The following is a 22,368-nucleotide window of genomic DNA, read 5'->3' as shown; positions in this document are numbered from 1 at the left end:
CACATTATTCATCATGAAAAAGATTTAGTTTTAATTAGCAAGGTTTTTTCCCCCCCAAAGCTTATTAAATTTGAGGATAAATATTGAAGTGGAATTTCTATTATAATAACCTTTGTTTTCTGTGTTGTACTTCTGTAGTAGTTCAGTTACTGTGTGCATTTAGGTCTCAGCTACTGAGTTAATTTATTAACAAGTGCTAAATATAACACTGGAATGCATAACCACAGTTGTGTTGAATGCTGCATGGTCCTATCACAGAAGAAAGGAGGATAGTGCAGTGTATTATGAAAATAATTGTAATCTGTAGTGTGTAATTACATATAATATGTAATTATTTCATAATAGCACCTTAAGCAAAGTATTGCAAAGGTAATTAAAATGTTGTTCTCAACTGCAATTTTAAAGTTATTGAAGTACCTGTCCTTGATAAAGCCTAACTTTTATGCTAGAGATAATGTGAAAAGGTAGATTAATTTTCTCCTTGGTTTTGTTTCATTTCCAGGTGGAGGCTTGGCTGTTGGAACACTTCTCCTGATTGGTTAGTATAGCATACATTCTTTGCTCTTTACTGACCACAGTTTTCTATTGTGCATGATGGTGTTATTTATGGGCTTGCTTATTCTGAAATTAAGTATTTAACACGAGAGAGTTAAGGTAAATTATAGAGGAATTGCCTTAAATTCTAATTTAAATTCAGATGTTGATCTGAATGTGAAGTAAATTAGGCAAATATATCTGAAAATGTAGATCTTATAATTTAAAAATGTTCAGAGCGCGTTGTGCTCCATTTTTAAAAGAAACTAAAATTAATGCCAAGTGATTTTTTGGAGGCTCTCGGTATTTAAAGAGGGATTATTACAGAGATTAATTTGAGAAGTTGATGTACTAATAAGTCCATTGTATACATTGCAGATTTTATCATTACTGTTTTTTTATTGAAAGAAGAGTCACAAACTGATAAATCATGCATTTTCCATCTTTAAAGCTACGACAGTTTTTATTTAAATATACGTACGTAACCCTGTCTGCCTTATTTTTAGTTTAGGCCATAGAATCTTGGAATTGAAATAACCCTTGGCAGTTACATAATCCAAGCTCCCATCTAGCCACAAATTACTTCTCCATAATCCTTGAAAGATATCAAACACCATTTGAGTACAGATTTCTCTAGTTTAAAGGGCTCACTACTTCACAAAGCAATGCTTTGTTGTTGAAAATGCTGTCATTTATTAGACAGTTCTTTATGCTAATGTTTAATCCATATACCTGTAACAGATTTGTTATTCCTAGTTTTGTCCTCTGATACAATACACAATTAATCTACCTACTCTCACATGACACTCTTAAGATATTTGAAAATAGCTATTTTATCACTGCAATTTTTCACCAAACTAAATAGGCATAATTTCTTAAACTGGTTTTTATGTATCATGGTTTTCACACTCCACTCTCCTGGTGGTTCTCTTGTCTCACCTTCTAGTCTGGCATTGGCTGTTTAGCTGTGCCCACAACTGAATAAAATATTCCAAACTCAGTATGACTGATAATAAAATTCTAGAAATGGTGATGATACTCACATTTTTAAAAATTTATCTTTTAGTAAATAGTGATTGAAGGATTTTATGGAAAAAGTAATTCACAATTTTGATATAAATAAATATATACATAAAATACAAAAGGATATGTAGAGAAAATTATGTTATCCTTTCAGTTTCTCGGTCCCCATATCCAGAGACAGTACTGTCCTGGATATCCCACCCAAATTTTTCTACATAGGTAATATACATGGGAGCATTTAGCACCTTGCTTTTTCCACTTAATACTTCTTAGAGATCACTCCATGGGCATTCATATGCATATACCTCATTCTTCTTAACAACTGCATAGCCGTTCATCAGATGGATGGACCATAATTTATTTAAATCATTTTCTACTGATAAATGTAAGTTAATTCCATTTTTTTATTACTAACAGTGCTATTGTGCAAATCTTGTATGTAAGCTTTGCGACATATCTAAGTATCTGTAGAATAAATTCCAAGCTATAGACTTGCTTGATTGAGACATGTTAATTTGTGTTAGATAGTATTAGATTGCTCTCCCAAGAGTTTATACCACCTTATACTTCAATCAATAATTATAAGAATACTAGTTTACCCTCAACCTTAACACCACTGTATATTATTAAACTTTTAAATCTTTGCCAGTCTAAACAGGTGAAAATTAAAGAGTGGCATTTCATCATTTGAACCTGGGAGTTTTCTCTTTGATGACTAAAAGTCTGGAGAGTTACTATAGTGGTTTAAAAAAATATATGCAGCTGAATTTTAATTCTTTTCCCCAGGGAAGTGTCTGTGAATGATACTAAGAATCCAATGATGATTGATAATTCATTGAATAAGTGTTCATTGAACACCCATGTGTGTACTAGATATTGGGGTTACAAATATAGACAAGATGCCCTCTTCCCTTAAGGAACTGTGCATCTATGGAGAAGACATGTATGGCAAATAAGTAGAATATAATAAGTTAGTACCATAATAGAGGGGTTTATCATTATATTTTATCATTGGTTTTACCTGGTACAAGGGACTGCTGTTGATTTTTGTATATTGATCTTATAACCAGCAACTTTTGAATAGTATATAGATTCACTTGAATTTTCTAAGTAGGCAATCATCTTCTACAAATATTGGCAATGTTATTTCATAGCAAATTTTGGTATCTTGGAAGGGAGTGCTTCCATAACAAATACCTAAAAGTGTGGGAGTGGCATTGGAGCCACGCAGTGGGCAAACACTGGAAGGATTTTGAGGAGCACATAAGACAAAGCCTAAATTGCCACCAACAGATCATTAGTGGAAATCTGTACTTTGAGGGCACTGCCAAAAGGAAATGAGGTCTGTGTTACTGAAAACTGGACGAAGGGGGATCCTTGTTACATAGCGGCAGAAAGCTGAGTGACATTGTTGTCTTCAGTTATATGGAAGCAGAACACATGCCTAATGAACTTGGTGATCTAGCTAAGGAGATTTTTTATAATGAGTAATAAGGAAAAACTCAGGCAAGAATAAATAAAGCACAGTAAGATTTTTAAAAAGTCTGTCCTTGATGAAATGTCAGTTCACTTTTGAATAAAGGAATATAACAGGTATAAACCAAAGACTTTGTCTTTATAGTCTGGTCATTCCATAAAGCTAATATTTCGAATCTTTTCAGCATTATTTATGCCCTGCTGTCAACTTCAAAGTGTGTAAGATTTTTAAAAATTTGTATAACTTGAGTAAACTTAGTTTATCATCTACTACTTTGTTTTCTTTAGAAAACTTTAAAGCAAGACTTGGAAGCAGTTTTACATTTCTTTGAAAGATTAGGTTAGCAGTAGGAGTCTTATCTACTAGGTTCTCTACTTTTCTCCATTCCCAAGTCAGTAGAACTTGTGCAGTGAGTGAAATCTGCCTTAAGAAATGGATGAATAGTTCCCAATATAAACTAAATATGCAGATCTGAGGTCAGTTTAGGAGCCTAGAGCGTTACTGTATTGCTCATCACTCAAAGACTTTTTTATTCCAGAAGTAAGATAAAATTAAAGCCTGAAGATGATTTTCATTAATAACTTTTCACTATAGGTTGTCAACTTTTTTACCATTTTTTCTTGAAATGAATTACTCATTTACCAAGGCAGTTGTCTGTATGTGTGCATGCACATGAGTGTGGGCTTGCAGAGCAGTGTATTTGCAGTTTCAGGAGCATGTAACCATGGAAACTAGAGATAGCCAGCACTGCCAGAAAACCCTGGGTAAGCCTACTTGAGACCTGCGTACAACAAAATAAACAAATATGAATACATAAAAGGTCATTCTCTGAGGAATAAATTGAAGAACTAAGAGACTCCTACATTTACTTTGAAAATCAGATAGACTTTTCTTAAAACACGTTTCATTCTTTAATTCTAGAATATGCTTTGAGATGTTTTACATTTAAATTGCTTTCTGACAGTCTAGTACATGGGTAAATTTGGAACACCTTAGAAGTATCAAAAGTGAAGGAATGGCATAAATATTTAGAGTTTATGCAGCTTCTTTTTAAGCAAAGGAATCTTGATCTGTTTGCAGAGATAGTATCAAAAGGCTTTAATAGACATTTTCAGTAAATAAAATACAAGTTGTGTGACATTTATGAATATGTTATTTTTAAATTAATATCTGACTTTATGTAATTTTAGGTCTAGAAGTAGGAGATAAATGATATGCTATTAGACAGTTAATTAGAATTTGTTATGAGTATACTTTTGTATCAATTATTGATTGCGGTAGAATATTAAAACAAATCTCGCAGCTTGAAAACAATACACATTTATTATCTCACAATTTCTGTGGGTCATGAATCCGAGTACAACTTGGCTGGGTCCTCTGCAAGTTGGTCCAGGTGTCAGCCAGGGCTGGGTTCTCATCTGAAGGCTTGTCAGGGGAAGGATCTGCTTCCTGGCTCGCATGGCTGTTGGCAGCATTCATTTCCTTGCTGGCTCTTGGCCAGAGGCTGTGTCTTCATAGGGCAGCTCTCAACATGGATTCTTATTTCTTCAAAACTAGTAAGCAAGAATGTCTCTCAGCAAGCTAGGTGCTACAGTCTTAGGTAACAGAAGTGACATCTCATCACCTTTCCCATATTCTTTTGGTTGGAAGCAAGTCACAAGTTCCACCCACATTCAAAGAGAAGAGGTTACGCAAAGGCCTTAATACCAGGAAACAGGAATCATGGGCATCACCTTAGAATCTGCCACAGTTTTCATGATTTTAATTTGTTATTACTGCACATAACCCCAGAAACTAAGCACTCTCAGTGTATCTCTCATGGGATATTATTGTATTTTCTTGTCAGTTGTCTTTAACCTTTTTTAATTTGCTGAGTTATATTTTTCTTCTACATCATGTAATAAGCTCTGAGCATTTTTCTTATTAGGCACAAGTTGACAAACTACAACCTGCTGGCTGGCCACCTATCTGTAAATAAAGTTTTATTGGAACACAGCCAGGCGTATTTATTTGCACATTGTCTGTGGTTGCATTTGTGCTACAAGGGCAGAGCTGAGTAGTTCAACAGAGAATGTATAGTTCATAAGCCTGAAATATTTACTTCTGACTCTTTAAGAAAAAGCTTGCCAATATGTGTTTTGTATTATTATATTTTGTATTCTTCTTAATTTATTTTATAGTAGTACAGCTTGTTAAAAGACTGAAATAGGACAGACTGATATCTGTCAGGTCTCTAGTAAAACCACCTGACCTTTTGTTCTGAAGCATTTAAGCACCTACAGTGTGTTTAGCTCTGTCAGGCAGTGTAAATCTTGGTTTTTACCCTTTCTGAACTTAAACTGGGTGTTAATGGCACATGGAATAACTATGAAGAGTACATATATAATGTGCAGATGTTTATTTGTGTGGAAGAGGCTTAAATTGAATCATAGTGTGGGTAGAAATTGAGGGGAGATGAAGGGAGAAGAGTACTCGTATGGAAAATTGTTAACAAATACACCAGAGAGGCTGTCAGCAGATTGTGCTTATGTAATAAAGGGGTGAAAGCCCTAGTAAAGTAAGAGAATGTTTATTTAGGACTAGGGAGAGGGAAAGTTTGGCCTCCTTCCCCTGGGTGTCTTGCCTGAACTACCTGCTTGTAGAATTCAAACTGTAAAACTTCAGAACCCTTATACCGGCTCCTCAGATCCCAGGGTGCAGAGACCAGGCTATTTACCTTTTATCCATCAGAGGACTCCTGGGATTTTTGTTTGTTTAACTTTATGGCCAGGTAAATCTATCCTGCTTCCCCTCCTTGTTTTCTTTGGTCATTGCCCAAGAATTAAGCTGTTCCAATGATCTGATCTTCTCTGTTACTTTTGTCTCCGTAGTACTTGGCGTTTTTCTCTGTAGACTCAATTTCTTACTTTTTATATCCCCTCTAAACCTTTCCAGTCTGTCTTCTATGACACCTATTTCATGTAAAACAAACCCTAATATCTTAAAATCATATCATTAAATATTTTATTGACATATTTAACATTTGTTGAGGATGTACTTTGTACTAGGCATCATGCTAAGCCCTTGATGTGTATTTTATCATTTAATTTCACTACAATCAGATGAAGTGTCTATATTTTAGAGAAGATGAAATTGAAATTTTGAGAGAAGTCAAGTAACTTGCCCAATGTTACAAACCTAGTAGCTGAGATTCTAAATCATGTTTCTCTGACATTAAATCATCGTTTTATACTGAAACCTGATTACTCATCTTAAAAATTCTTTCTGGAGTGAGATTTATGCCTTTGGCTATTCTACCTCTTATGCCATTCATTGCTGCCATGTATTGACTTCCTAGTTATTTCTCTCGCTTGCTAGAGATTGTCATGATCTCCCACCTCAAGTGAGCTTTCAACATTGGCCAAACTTTTGTATCTCTAATCACCTCTTTTTCCTTCTCAGTAACCTCAGTGGCCCTTTGAAACTTTCTTGTCCTCAAACATCCAACATTACTACTTTCTCCCTAATTTTCTGGGATGACTTGCCGTATTTCAGATGGAAAAAGTAGTCTCATCACATGAGAGCTTACCTAACGTCCCACCATCAAACTTCAAAACCTACCTCTGTCTACCAACGGAAAGATGTACTGTACCTTCTCCTATTTGAAAACCGCCTTTCACCTGTACGTTAGATCTTTTCTCCTTCCACCTTTTCAGGGACCTGGCAATATCAATTTTCTCTCTTTCCTTATCTTTAACTTTTCCCATTTATTCTTTCCTATGTGCACTTACGCTCAGAAGAGTTTTTAAGCCTTATTTTTAAAAAAAGGAAAAAATTCTTCCCACTTAACCCCACCTCCTCCAACTATTGCTGTTTCTCTTCCCTTTCATGGCAAAGCCTCTTGAATAGTCTGTACTTCTTACATGTTTTCGTAATACTTTGGTCCTTCCCCAGTCTACTTCAGGCACTACCGCGTCACTGATACCACTTAGCCAGAGATGTAGTGAGCGTCTCATTGTTAAACCCAAGGAGTCTTCTTGCCCTCTTGTTTATCTCTGCAGCAGTTGCTGTGGTCAGTCACTGCTCTCTGCTCATGTGTTTTTAGACCCCTTCAGCTCTACTGCAAACACGGGTATCCCATTCCCTCTTCCTGTGCTCCGTGCTCTCCCTGGGAGGTCTCAGTCACTGCCATAACCAGAACAACCAGGGAAAAACTCATCTCATGAAAGTGACCAGTAATCTCCAGGCGTGGCCACATCCACGGGATACCTAGAGAAATGCAGAGATCATAGTCAATTCTCTGTTCAGCATTTTCTCTTGAATACCTTACAGGCACTTCAAAATCATGTGTCTAGGGCTGAATTTACAATCTTCCCTTTCCTCCAAGTTGTACCCCGTTCCTCTAAATCTGTCCCTCTTCCTACGATCCCTGGATTATTCAGTCTACCAAGTAACACGGGCCAGAGACCTGAGTGATGTAGTTGTCTCTCTCACTGTGTTGTCCAGTAATCATTAAATCTGGAGGTTTGTAACATTTTAAGTATTTTAAAATTCTGTCTACTTGTCTCCATTCTTGCTGCCACAACCCAAATTCAGGCCATAGCCAACAATTCTCACTGTAATTATTATAACAGCTCCTTAGTTGTCTTCAATAGTCCCTTGCTTCAGTCCATTTTCTTAGGGTAGCCAGAATGAACTTTCTGAGACAAAGTCTGATCATGATATAGCCTTGATTAAGACCTTTCTGTGCTCTCTCTTGATCTTAACATAAGACCCAAGCTTCTTAGCTGGGACTCTAAGGCCTTAGTGATCTGCCACTGCTGACTCGCTTTAGCCTCTCTCTTCTTATCTTCTCACCTTGATCGCCGTAAACTTTTAGTTCCATCAAAAACTGTTCTCTCACCTCTCTCCAGACCTTTGCTTAAGTTCTTTCTTGCTACCTCTTCTTTTCCCCCTTCTCCTAACTCTTAATCATCCTTTAGGTCTATAGTCAGATTCTCTTCCAGAAAGTCTTCCTGAACTCTTGCTTTCCTTCCCTCACCCCCACTTAGTTCCTCCTGTGTGCTCTGTAATGTTCTTTATTTACCTTATCATGGCACTTATTGTACTTTATTGAAAGTACCTGCTCACATATCTTGTTCAGTAGCCTGTAAGCTTGTGATCATGGGAACTATATAGGGCACAATGAATGAAAGCATGCGTGGATGAATGATCTCAAAGCCTGGCTAAAACCAGTTGGTTTCCAGTGGTAGGAGTAGGTAGTCATTGAGTATTTTGAGCAATGAAGAGATGCTGTGAAGAATGCACTGAAAGAGTAAAGTAAAAGCTTGAAGTGATGGAAATACACATCACTGTAAACATGAGGTGATGTTTGTTAGTACACTTAGAAGACTTACATCATAAATTTACTACCGTATTTTCGTAGGATAACAACACTACCCAACGTCTTTGTCTGCATTTCATTATGTGTATTAGATCTAACGTTTCGCTAGGCTTAGACTGCTCTGGTATGAAACGCCACTTCCCTGCGTTTTTCCCTTTCTAATGGGTCCCTCTCCAGAATATTGATTTCTACTGCTGTGCTATATAAATGAAGCGTATATATGGTATTTATGATGCTGTCTGGACGTCTCCTTGCAGGAGGAGAGCCAGGAGGTAGGATGATGCCTGGGTTTGGGCCTGGGAAAGTTTGGAGTTGATACCGTTGGGTCAGAAAAGGAGGGGAATGAGCAAATATTGTGCTGAAGTAATGAATTCAATTTAAACATAATGAATTTTATGTTCCTGGTAGTTCTACCTCATAGGCAATTGTATGTTTGGGTATTAAATTTAGGCTGAAGAAAAATATTTGGGATTTCTCGACATTATTTAATGTTTTATTCAATGTATATTTTAGTTGAAGTCATGGGCATGTGTTAGAATGCCCAGGATTACAGACCCTTGAGGATCCACAAATGGAACGCTAGGGGGTCTCTTAATTCCTTGAAATTACATGCAATATAATATACATTTGTGAATGACTATGTATATTTTTAGAGCAGCATGTATAACTTGCGTCAGATTCTGAGAGTGGACTGAGACTTCAAAAAAGACTAAGAACAATTAGAGTAAAAAGAAAAGCAGGTCAAAATCTAAAGCCGAAGCATATTAGTATTGAAGGGGCAGATAGAAGAAAATAAGCCCATGAAAGAGGTTAAGAGCAGAGCCCTGGAGTCAGACTGCCCAGGTTCCAGTCGTGGCTCCGCTGTTTACCAGCTGCAGCGCCTTAGGCTAGCTGCTTACATTCTCTGCATCTTGGTTTCTTTACCTATAAGTTGGGGAGTGATAACATTTATCTTACAAGATTATTGTGAGGAATAAATAAGCTGATGCATGAGAAGTGTGTTACACTGTGTTTAGTATATAGTTAGTGGTCAATAAGATTAGCTATTTGCTGCATTTAACAGGATGTTGAGTCCCTCAAAATTGGTGACTGTGGCCCACAGTGAGGGCAAGGAGGCAAAGGTTTAAGTTCCCCCTTCCCTGCAGTTGGGGTTAGATAGCTCCTTTAGGCCCAGACAGCTAGCACAGCTCCTTCCTCATAACTCCACCTCCATCACCACCATTACCAGGCAATATAGGCAAGGATTGGAGAGAGCAGGAGTGCAGTGTTCCTGAGGGTAAAAAGTTACCCCTCACTCAGACAAGTAAGAAGTACAACTCCAAGAGCGTCGGTCATAGACATTGAGGATGCTTGCAACAAGCAGAGACTGACGTTCTTGTTTCCTAGCTGATTGCTTGCTAAACTTCTGCACCTGCGAGCCCATCAGTGAGTTGTGCATGGTGAGAGAGTTCTGGGAACCTGCCTTTTATCTCCTAGTCTGTCGGCATTCTCACACAGCCAGACTGTTTCCTGTGTCTGATGTAGGAGGAGGGAGGCCTGTGGAGTAGATAAACAGCTGAAATAGTACTGTAGTGGCAGCTAACATTTCCAGAGAAGAGACTGAAGATAAATGACTGGCAAGCCCCCCAAAACACTAGATTCTACTTCTTTGAAGGGTATTTCAGTGGCAGATGGGGCCGGAGTGAAATAGAGCACACACCACGAAAACCGTGCTTGCCATCTACATGAAAACCACCGTACTGTCATAGGCTAGAAGCTGCAGGCTTAAAGAGACCCGAGCTGAGCCAGACAAGGGACGCGGCTCTGCCTGCATCGACAGCCAGTGGTGTAAGTGGATCTCTGCCACTTTTCTCTTTCCCTGCCTTCCAGTGAGAGAACGAGCACTTAGAGGACATGGAGGAAGAGGTATTTTAGAAGTTTCCTTTCCTTTAGAACCCTTCTGCCCCACCAAGATCACAAGCCTTTGCACTGAAGGAGGCGGAAAGCTTTGAGTTGAATATTGAAGTTTTAAACTTGACTGTTCTAAGTTTTAGTAACTGAAACTAGTGAGGAAATCATGGAATCGGCTCTAGATGTCATTAGTAGAGGAGAAAGGAAGATTTGACATAACGTGATTGAAAGTAGTGACTGAAAAAACAAATAAAACCGTTCCATATTTGTATACCAAAGAACTGAGAGCTCTATATAAGTTGTTTACATGTATAAACAATGGCTAAAGAAACAGGGAAACTGGGAGCAAGAAGTGACTTAAAAACAGGAGATATGGGTGGGGAGGGAGAGGGTCATTCCAGGAAGTAAAGTGGCCTTGGCAGTAGCGGCAATGGACTCCTGAAATAAGATGAAGACTTTCAGGTGTCCAAGGAATCAGAAGTTACAAAGTCATTGGTGACTTTGAGAGCAGTCTCATTGGCATGTTAGGGCTGCTCGTTTGGACTTTGATAGTAAAGAAAAATTGATATTCCTGTTGTTTCTATCCATCAGGCTTCGTTCTACCCCTTGTGGTCGTAATGAGCAAGTGTAATTCCACTTCCATGTGACAGCCCATCAAACATTGGAGGACAGCTATCTGGCATCCCTTGGGTCTCTTTTTCTTCAAGCTAAATAATCCCGTTTCTCATGCTTTCAACTCCTTTCACTATCCTGGTCACTCCATTCTGAAGATGCTTTAGTTTCTGTTAAGTCCCCAGATGAAATATATTATTGTCAGTCTGGCGACTACTGTAGAATAGAACAGGACAATCATCTCTCTCAACCTAGGAATTAGACCATTAATTCAGGCCAAATCTACATTTGTTTTTTGGCAGTTCTGTCACATCATTATCATTTTGCCCACTATTATGAGGGCCCACTAAATAGATTAATTAAATGCTTATTGTACAACCTCAAAATTTGTTCCACAAAATTGGTAATTTTCAGCTTGAAGAGCTTAGTTTTTTTGCTAATCCCTAAATAGATGATCTTCCTCCCATTAGTTTTTCCTGCCTCATAGAAGTCTTTGAAGAAATAGGGTTGATAACTGGAGTGTGTGTGTGTGTGTGTATACGCATACTTGCAAGCATATGGTAGAGTGTGTTGTCAGCCAAGCTACAGTAAATCTGGCTGACTTACAAGCCAAGATTTTTGTTTGTTTTTTTCCCTTAATTAATTCTACAAATATTTACTAAGTGTATACTATGTGCTCAGTACTAGCATTATAACAATAAGATGCGTTCTCTGCCATGGAGCTCTGTTAGCTTGGGGGAATTTCAATGATGTGTATTAAATGCTAGCATAGGAGTTAACAGGATGCCCCAGAGCACTGGGATCCTCTCTTGCAGCCACGCAGCCTCAAGGAAAGCTTCTCCAAAACCGGGGTTACCTGATCTGTGTCTGGGAGGGCTTGAGGGAATTAGCTGGCCACAGAGGTGAAGTAATTTATGCAAAGGTCCTGGAAATTTAAGCTATGAGTGCAGATAAGATCAGTAGGGATTGTATGTAAGTAAGAAAAAAGTCAAAACCCCCACTCATTTAAGAGAGAAGTAGAAAAAGCAAAACTTTGCTTCTAGTTTAATGTTTATTGTCACTCTTCGTTAATGACAAATCACCCAGGGTTTTTATCCACAAGTGACTGTCCCTAGTTTATGCAGAACTTGTCTAAGACAGTTAGTTCATTCCCTTACTGAGCATTGTAATGTGTGTCCTTAACTTTACAAATTATTGTTTTTATTTTTCTAATTAAATAGTTTAGGTTTCTTTCTTTACTAAAAAGTTGTTAACAATCCTGTACATTTTAAAGGGAAAAAGTGACACTATCGTACCACTTTTAACACAACTGGTTTTATTTATGCACATTAAACTCTGCTCTTTGGCCACGGTAGTGCAGAGCCTGTAGACCAGGTTAAAGGATTTAATTCTTCCCCCAAGAGCAATGAAAAACTACGGACAGGTTTTAAGTAGGGAAGTGACATGATCGGGTTTGTACTTTGAAAAGGTCACTGCTAAATTGAAGGAGGATTAGTGGATGCAAGGAAGGAAGTGAGAGGCTCTTGTGGTCCTTTAGACAAAAGGTGTTGGTAGCATGATGAGGGAGTGACACTGGCATGGAGGGAAGTGACTAAATTCCAGAAATACTTTCAAAATAAATTTAACAGGATTTTAAGGATGGAGAGAGGGGTGTGTTGGTGAGAGAAGAGAAGATGTATCAAGAATAAATTCTGATTTTCTGAAAATTGAAAGAGGACCACTTTTGGTGGAAGAAAAAAACTGAGTGACTGAGTTCTACCTTGGACATGGGGGATTTGAGGCACCTTTGCACTACCGTGTTTCATAGTAGCAAAAGTCTGTAGTACAAGATGACTGATTGAATTATGGCACATAAATTTACTGGAATGTCTTGCACCCTTAGTGAAAAAAGTAGGATACAAAATTCGGTAATAATTGTAACCATGTGAGAAAAAAATCACAGAAAAAATACTGAAAGGAAATATAACAAATGTTAGCAATAATTCTGTGAGAGTGATGGATGGTGGGTGAACTTTTAAATATTTGAATTTTCCAAGTTGTAAAAATAGCAACCTTAGAAATGAAAATTTTAGTGTCAGATTTGTTTCTCATGTCATTGATTTATAATGACCTTGGTTTATGTGGTTGCTTCTGTAAGCTGATTTCATAGTAATGTTTAAGATGGAATGAGTTCTTTTTTAAAACGTGACTTTCTGTTTTGTCCAAAGTTCAAGAGAGACACATTGTCAGTTGTGGCGTGTGTATTTTCCAGGGTGACAGCTGTATCAGTCTCCCCTCACCTGCGTCTGCCTCCCTGGCGAAATTTCCCGCCCATCAGCTGTAAGCTGTGCAGAGGCATTCACAGCATTTTCCTTTTCTTTTACACAGAAAAACTCATTAGATGCTCCTAGTCCGTACCAAGCCCCATGTTGTGTCTTTTAGATTCATAGAGATTAACTTTAGCTTGCGATGGATACTATTAAAGGACTAGCTATGTTCTTTAAAATATAAAATTAAACTTCTTGTAAATCTGCTTTACTTTTGATCATGGATTTGCTCTAAAATACTGTGCTGAGAAGGTCTGTAAACAAGTTTCCGCCTGTGTTTTAGTGGCACCTTAGGAAATTCTTAATAAACCAACTTTACTGGATTACAATTTACATACAGTAAAATGGACCCATTTTAAGTGTATATTTTAGTGAATTTTTACAAATGTATATACTCATGTAACCACCACACCAATCAAGATAGAAACATTCCCATCACCCTCAAAAATTCCCTCCTGCCCAAAAAGTTTCCAGGCCCCAATCACCTAACATCTCCTTTCTTTCACTTGAGATGAGTTTTGCTTTCTCTAGAGCATCGCATAAGAAAGGCTGTCATACCACGTGTACTTTTGTGTCTGGCTTTTTCACTTAGCTTTGTGTTTTTGGATTCACCCGCGTTGTTGCATGTATTATCAGTAGTTCATTTCTTTTATTGTTGAGTAGTATTTCACTTGTGAATGTGCTATTTGTTTCTCCATTCTCGAGTTGATGGACGTTGTCTTGTTTTCTGTTTTGGACAATTACAAAAAAAGCTGCCATAAACTTTCTGTATAAATCTATGTAAGGACATATGTTTTCATCTCTCATGGGTAAATATGCAAGAGTGGAATTGCTGGTTCCTATAAGTGTATGTTTATCAGAAACTGCCACATTATTTTCCAAAGTAGCCATACCCTTTGGCATTGCCACTAGCCTTGTGGGAGCATTTTATTTGCTCCACATCTTTGTCAATACTTGGTCTTGTATTTTTACTTTAGCTATTCTAGTGGGAATGTAGTAGTTTCTCACAGTGTTTTTATTTGCGTTTTTTGATGTTTCCTACTGTTGAACATCTTTTCATGTGTTCTTGTCCATTCATATATCTTCTTTTGTGAAGGATGTATTCAAATCTTCTGCTTATTTTTATGTTGGGTAGTTTGTCTTGTTGAATTTTAAATGTTCTATCATCTATCAGATATAGGAATTGCAAATATTTTCTCTCTGTAGCTTGCATTTTTGTCTTCTTAATGGTGTCTTTTCAAAAACAAATTTTTAAATTTTGACGAACTTCAGTACATCTATTTTTTTCTATTGTGGTTCATGCTTCCATGTCCTGTCTAAGAAATCTTTGTCTACTCCAAAGTTGCGAAGATTTTCCCTATGTTTTCTTCTAATAGTTTTAATGTTTCAACCTTTGTGTTTAGTTTTGTGATCCATTTCAAGGTAATATCTGAGTAGTAGTATGAGGTAAGATCAAAATTTTCTTGTTTTTTGATTGTGTGTAGTATGAGATGAGGTTGAGGTTTTTGTTGTTTTTTCCGTATGGGATATCCAGTTATTTTATGACCATTTGTTGAAAAAACAATTACTTCTCCATTTTTGTCAAAAATCAATTATGTGGGGGCTGGCCCCGTGGCTGAGTGGTTAAGTTCGCGTGCTCCGCTGCAGGCGGCCCAGTGTTTTGGTGGTTCAAATCCTGGGCAAGGACATGGCACTGCTCATCAAACCACGCTGAGGCAGCATCCCACATGCCACAACTAGAAGAACCCACAACTAAAAATACACAACTATGTACTGTGGGGCTTTGGGAGAAAAAGGAAAAACTTTTTAAAAATAAAAATAAAAGGGGCTGGCCCCATGGCCGAGTGGTTAAGTTCGCATACTCCGCTGCAGGCGGCCCAGTGTTTCCTTGGTTCAAATCCTGGGCGAGGACATGGCACTGCTCATCAAACCACGCTGAGGCAGCGTCCCACATGCCACAACTAGAAGGACCCACAACGAAGAATATACAACTTTGTATGTACCGGAGGGCTTTGGGGAGCAAAAGGAAAAAATAAATAAAATCTTAAAAAAGAAAAAATCAACTTTGATAGCCTTGATTTATTAATCCTACTAGCTTTTTGGTAGATTCCTTAAGGTTTCTACGTGTGTGATAATGTCTGCAAATGAAGACTGTTTTACTTCATGTTTTCCGATCTGTATGCCTCTCATTTCTTTTTGGTGGCTACCCTTCTGAACAATATTGATTAGAAATGATGAGAGTTGATATACTTGTTCCTAATCTTAGGAAGAAAGCATGCATCTTATTCTGTTTCCTATACATTTATTGTAGATAAACTATTTATCAGGTTGAAGAAGTTTCATCCTGTTCCTAATTTGCTAAAAGTTTTTATTATAAATTGCTTTTGAATTTTGTTAAATGCTTTTGCTGCATCTATTGAAATGATCATATGGTTTTACTTTTTTAATATGTCATTATGGGACATCAATTTTTCAAATTGAAAACCAACCTGGCATTTCTGTGATAAACCACACTTAATCATGCTATATTATTTTATTATTTTAATAAATTACTAGATTTTGTCTTTTGATGTTTTAAGAATTATTCTCGTATATGTTCATGGGGCATATTAGTCTGTAGCTTTTTTTCCTTGTGATATCTTGATCTAGGTTTGCTATCAGGGTAATAATGGCATTATAAAGTGAGTTCCAAAGTGTTCCTCTCCACACTTTCTTTTTTTTCGAAAGAGTGTTTTTGAATGGTCTGTGGTTTTTGAAAGTCTTTGGTTTAGGTATCATAATAATACTGGGCATATAAGTGAGTTGGAGATTGTTTCCTGTTCTTTTTTTGTTTAGGATTAGTGTTTCTTTGTTACGTGTTTGAATTTGCTGTAAAGTTCCCTGTGCCTGAAGTTTTTGTGGGTGGGCGGAAGGGACAGTTTTAATTATGAATTTAGTTCTGATTTTCTGTTTCTTTTGTCATGTTTAATAATGTGTGTCCTTCAAGGAATTTTGTTTCTTCTGCTTGTGAAATTTTTTGAAGTCCATAGTACTTATTTTGATGCTCTCAATATTTGTAAGATCTTTAGTGAAATCTTCTATTTCATTCCCGGTATTGATAATTTGTGGCTCTTCTCTTTTTTCCTTTGATCAGCCTGGATAGATGTTTATCAGTTTTGTTGACCTTTTCATAAAACCAGCTTTTGGCATCTCTGATTTTCTCTCCTTTTTTTTCTGGTCCAGTTTTTCTTTTACTGATTTTTCCTCTTTATTATTTCTTTGCATTTACTTTGTTTAAATTTTACATGAACTTATCTGTGTAGCTTTTTACAATTGATTTGACCTATCTTATTTTCTGACCAAAAATTCAGCATTTAAAGCTGTGAATTTTCTTCTAAGTTCTGCTTTAGCTATTCCCCAAAACTTTTCATATATTGTATTTCTATAATCACTTAGTTCAAAATATCTTCTACTTTTCTTTTTCGTTTATTTTTGATCCATAGTTAGAAACATGTGCTTTAATTTTCAGATATTTGGAGTTTTTGTAAATATCTTATTGTTAATTGAATTCTAATTGAATTCCATTATAATTTGAGAACATAGTAAGATTTTCATGTTTTGAAATGTATGGAAACTTGTTTTTTAGTTTAGCATATGGTTTATCTTGGTGCACATTCTAGATGCACTAAAAAAAGAATGTATATTCTGGAACTGTGTAGTCTAATCAGATTAAGGTGGTTGATGAGGTGGTTCAGATTTTCTATTTTCTTAATGATTTTTCTTTTTAGTTATTCTGCCAAATACTAAGAAATAGATGATAAAATCTCCAAATATAATGTCTCTCTTTCTTTCCTTAGTTCTAAAAATTTTGCTTTAAACAGTTGTATTTTTTAAAAAATTCAAAGAAAAAATTAATTTATTCACATGCATACATATATATGTATAAATACATACACAATCACAGTGTTTTATAATTTCTCACATATTTATCATTATTTGTATTTTTTATTCCTTTCTGTAAATACAAGTTACCATGCTGTGTCATTTTCCTTTAGCTTTTAGTGTCTTGTAGTACAATTCTGCTGTCCATGAATTCTCTCAGTTTTTATCTGAAATAGTATTTCACCTCAATTTTTGAATTATATGTTTTGCACATTTAAAATTTTTGGTTAAGATTTTTTTCAACTCTCTGAAGGAAAAATTATCATATCTTCTGGCCTTCATTGTTTCTGATGAGAAATCAGTTATTAGTTGTGTCATTGTACCCCTCATATCATATGTCATTTCTCCCTGCTGTTTCCTGAATTAACTCTTTATCTTTGGGATTCAGCAATTTAACTATTGTGTTCTTAGATTTGGTTTTCTTCTCATTTATCCTTGTCGAGGTTTCTTGTGCTTCTTGGATCTGTAACTTAGCATTTTTGTCAAATTTGGGACATTTTTGGCCATCACTTCTTTAAATATTGTTTCTGCTGTCTCTCAATGTCTCCATTAAGACTCCGATTAAACACTTGTTGGACTGCTTGATATTGTTCCACATCTCTGAGGTTCTGTTCAATTTTCTTAATTTTTTTTCTATGTTCTTCAGATTGCGTAATTTCTGTTGATCTGACTTCAGGTTTACTGATTATTTTTTTCCTTGCTCCATTTCCAGTCTACCCATGAGACCTCCTAGTAAATTTTTTATTTAAGGAATCATGATTTTAAGCTCTAAATTTTCTGTGTGGTTCATTTTTATAGTTTCCATTTTTCTGTTGATATTCCTTTTCTGTTCGCTTAATACCATGTTTTCCTTTAATACTTTGAATACATTTCTCTTTAATTCTTTGAACATATTTATAATAGCTGCCTTTAAGTATTTTTCTAGTAAATTCAACTTTTGAGCCCATTTGGAGTCGGTTTCTGGAGGTTGTGTTTTTCCTTAGTATGGGTCATTCAGTAATTTTTGGTTGAAATCTACACATTATAATTATTGCATCGTAATATTCTGAATTCCATTATGTTTTTCTTGGGGTGCTGGTTTTTTGTTTTCATCGGCTGTTAACTTGCCTGGTCTTACATTATTAACTCTAACTTGAGTGTACTGTGCAGCAGATAGTATCTCTCAATTTTTCCGTCTTTCGGATGTTGCTTTTTTATCCTGGTCTCACAAAGTTGTCCCCTGCAATCACAAATGTTAGTAGACAGCCAAATATCTACAGAATTTATGCTCAGATTTGGGGCTCACACTTTCTGTGGTTCTCAGCTCTGAGCTCTGTGCTCTGATACCTCAAGTCAATAAGACTTCTAAGGTACAGGATTCTGCTCTCAGATTGGGAAATGCGTACCTGCCTACGGGCAGCAAATTTGTGACTTTCGCATGATTCAGTTATGCCGTTCGACTTTATTCTATTCCTCTTTCCTGCTTGGTGTTTCTTCCTCCTACTCATGTATAGCTTAGTGGTCATCCAGGAATTTGGGCACAGTTGATAAATCTTCGGGAGATCCCTTACTTCCAAGATTTTTCCCCTAAACTTTCAGCTGTTTTGACAACAATTAACTCCATATTCTGCCACCTCAGGCTGGAAAGAATGATTTAATGCTGCCAGAGCTCAGGGAGGTTAGGAATGCTCTTAGGCAAAAAAGCAACAAACTTGAAATTCTTGTGTGTCCTGGTGACTGTCTTTCAAAAGGAAATTGCCGTGGTTGCTGCCTGCTTTTTATTGCTTTCCAGTGCCTTCAAGTATTTATTTATTTATTTATTTATTTATTTATTTATTTATTTTCTGCTTTATCTCCCCAAACCCCCCTTGTGCATAGTTGTATATCTTAGTTGCAGGTCCTTCTAGTTGTGGGATGTGGGACGCCACCTCAACATGGCCTGACAAGTGGTGCCATGTCCGCACCCGGGATCCAAACCCTGGGCCGCCGCAGCGGAGAGCGCGAACTCAACCACTCGGCCACGGAGCAGGCCCCCAAGTAGTTATTTTTTAATCATATTTTATCCAGGTTTTATAGTTATAGGTACAAGAGGTTTTGCACAGTGCTAACATTACCACAAGTGCAAAGTTTCTTTGGAATGTTTTTTAAATGTGTGGTTTTTCATAAATATTAGCAATACATGGTACATTATAGGAATTCAATTTATATTTGTTGGTTAAATTAATAATAACTACTCTCTTTGGATAGTGCAGTAAATTTACCTCTGTCTCTTGTCTTTGATGTTGTGTTCAAAGTATTAAAGGAAAGAAAGCTTATATAAAGTGTAGGCCAGTAGCTTATCAATAATATTAAGAGAACAAAGATATACTTAAGTTGTCATTATGTCACAAAATCTCAAAAATAGCACATTTTTGTCTAAGAAACCTGATTCGTCATTTTTTGTTAAAATTCAGAAAGAAAGGAAGATGAGGGTATAATAAAAGGTGAAAGAATTATTTACTAGGAAAACATTTAGGACAAATTTAGGAACTCTATCAAATTAAAATCTTCAATTTTAAATTATTGTTGGATTTAAAACCCAACCCAGAATTTATGAGTAATACTGTTTTTACAAATTTTATAAATATTAATCATCAGGCTATATACACTAAATGCTGAATTATTGTGACATGAAAGAAATGAGGTGTGAGTTTACAAACTGATTGGCAGGTAATAATGACCATTTTAGAGGTGCAGTGCCTGAGAAAATCTTAGTAAAGGAAAAGATCTCTGATTTGATGTAATCATACATAACCCTCTGAATTGTGTGGATATCGGATGGTAGTACAGTAGATAGAGTATGATTTTGGAATCAGAAACATTCTCTTGAAAGTGCCTGCTTCCCGTTGACTGTCTAGAGAAGTCTCTCTGCCTGACTTTACCTTAGGAACATGGTTATTGACCTGCCTCACATACTTGTTTTAAGGGAAAAGTTATGAAAATATATGAGTGTGCTCCGTAAGTGGTAGGATTCTGACTATATTTTTTTCTTTTTACAGAAGAGGATAAATATAATATTTATTCTCCTTTGCTCTTCAAGTATTTCCTGGCAGAAGGGATCATCAATGGGCATACTTTGTTGGTTGCATCTGCAAAAGAAGACCCTGCTGAGATTTTGCAGGTATAGATATACTAATTCAATACTGCATTTTAGACACTTCATGAAAATATGTTGTTTATATTACATATATTCAAATATATTAATGGGACCATATGTATATTCTTTTCCCCTGATGAAAAGTATCAAATTTATTTGAGCGTATACTTTCATTTTAAAATTGGTGTTCTTGGACAATTTTTTTAACTTAAAATTTATATCAGAGGTGCAAAAAACATTAATAAGCTCTTAAAAACTGACATAAATAAAATTATTATTGTCATGATAATAAGAGAACTCTGAAAAAAGTTAGGTAAAGAAAGACAGCTGCAGAATATTATCAGGTATTACATTGTCAGTATCCCAAAGGTATAGCTCAGAGGAAGGGGACAAATGCAGAAGTCACAAGGACTCATGTAGTTAATATCATCTGGCTTTGAGAAGGCCAGAAATTATTCTCTTCCAAGAAATGAGCCATAATAATAAAACATGGGATTGATGTATTGGATCCTTTTTAAGCCAAAGCACACTTTGCACCTCAGAGAAGACAGCTCTGACTTTTGGAATTCTTGGTTTCTTTGTCCAGAACAGGAACCCAATTTAAGCCATTATTTGAATAGAATTCATAATCTACAGTTATTTTTTCCTGTGTGGTGTTTTCAGTGCATAGTCTAAAAAATGACAAGTGACTAAGACATTTATAAAGAATTTATAGCATAGTACATATTAATTTACAATAACTAACAACAGATACCAACAAACTTCTACCCCCATGTGTAAAAGTCACTTTATAATACTGAGGTCAAACTAACATGATTCTAGCCACAAGTAGAGGGGCTCACAACTAAAATATACAACTATTAACTGGGGGGATTTGCGGGGGGAGACTAACATGCTTCTTTCATATGGGTCACACTTTGCTTATTAAATAAGACTGTCATAAAACCCAAAGGAGAAACTTTTGTATAATTTTCCATTTGATTTTCTTCTGGTTTCAGAGCCTGCTTTCCATCATTCTTATTTCTGGTGTTTAGCTTTTGTAATATTTTCTTGATGCTTTTGTTTCTTTCCCCTGGCCTTAATCATCTTGGTCAATTCCTGGACAGTACTGTACTTACTAGAGTAGTGGAGTAAAGGCCAAAATCAGTGTTGTAAAGAAGTGATACAGGTTCCTCATGGCTCTGTCCACAACATCCTGAGCCTAAGATTTTATATCAAATGCTTTTATAGCCAGATGGGAAATTGTTGCCAGGGCAGAAGCAGGTAGGCCTGTACACGATTTTTAAAATAAAATGTTTTGGGGCCGTCCCGGTGGCACAACAGTTAAGTTCGCACGTTCCGCTTCAGCGGCCCGGGGTTCGCCGGTTTGAATCCTGGGTGCGGACATGGCACCGCTTGGCAAGCCATGCTGTGGCAGGCATCCCACGTATAAAGTAGAGGAAGATGGGCATGAATGTTAGCTCAGGGCCAGTCTTCCTCAGCATAAAGAGGAGGATTAGCAGCAGTTAGCTCAGGGCTAATCTTCCTCAAAAAACAAACAAAAAAAGAAAGTGTTTTGTTTTTCTTCTTGCCTCCTCTAACTTAGGTAACTGAGATTAAAGTCTAGTGTATGTACTTCCACATTCTGCTTCAGTGAACTATGTTTTTAATTTGAAAACTAGTCCCTGACGCCTTTCTAAGGTACTTTGAATTTGTACAAGTTAGTATCAAAAGTCTCAGTACTTTGCATACCTTCTTTGGATTACGTGAAGAGTTTTGAAGTTATGAAAGAAATATTACCTTTTCATCAAGCTTTCTTTAAAAAAAAAGCTAATCTTGTATGCAAGTAATTAGATTCTGCAAACACTTATTCATAGAGCAGTTTTATGGTATAATAGAAAAATACAAAAAGTGTCAAAAACATGGACTCTTTCAAAGTTGGACTTATGACGAAGAGGGATTAATAAGGACCATATTTCTCCTGATGCCTGAAACAACTGGAAAAACAGAACAATATATACGAAAAAACACTTTTCAAACATAGGACATCAAACAGTAAAGGACAATGAGTGCTGAGACACACAGCATAGACACGTGGGCCTGGGGCCTCCTAGCTCACTGCACGTGGAGTCTCCAGGCTGTGTGCAGG

The 22,368-nt window shown here is 36.5% G+C and overlaps 1 protein-coding gene across 5 annotated transcripts in view; it reads left to right on the top strand.

Annotated features, from left to right (window-relative positions):
- ELP4 (elongator acetyltransferase complex subunit 4) overlaps positions 1–22,368 on the top strand; it is a 238,843-nt gene that overhangs the window by 6,279 nt on the left and 210,196 nt on the right. For all 5 annotated transcript variants that reach the window (XM_046637835.1, XM_046637836.1, XM_046637840.1 and 2 more), the window contains exons 2-3: positions 503–538; positions 20,143–20,264. In XM_046637835.1, coding sequence (XP_046493791.1) covers positions 503–538; positions 20,143–20,264 — 158 coding nt within the window. The remainder of the gene's footprint in view (positions 1–502; positions 539–20,142; positions 20,265–22,368) is intronic.

This window comes from Equus quagga, chromosome 14 (assembly GCF_021613505.1).
Source record: "Equus quagga isolate Etosha38 chromosome 14, UCLA_HA_Equagga_1.0, whole genome shotgun sequence".
Lineage (NCBI taxonomy): Eukaryota > Metazoa > Chordata > Mammalia > Perissodactyla > Equidae > Equus > Equus quagga.
This window is presented reverse-complemented; position numbering and strand designations above follow the sequence as displayed.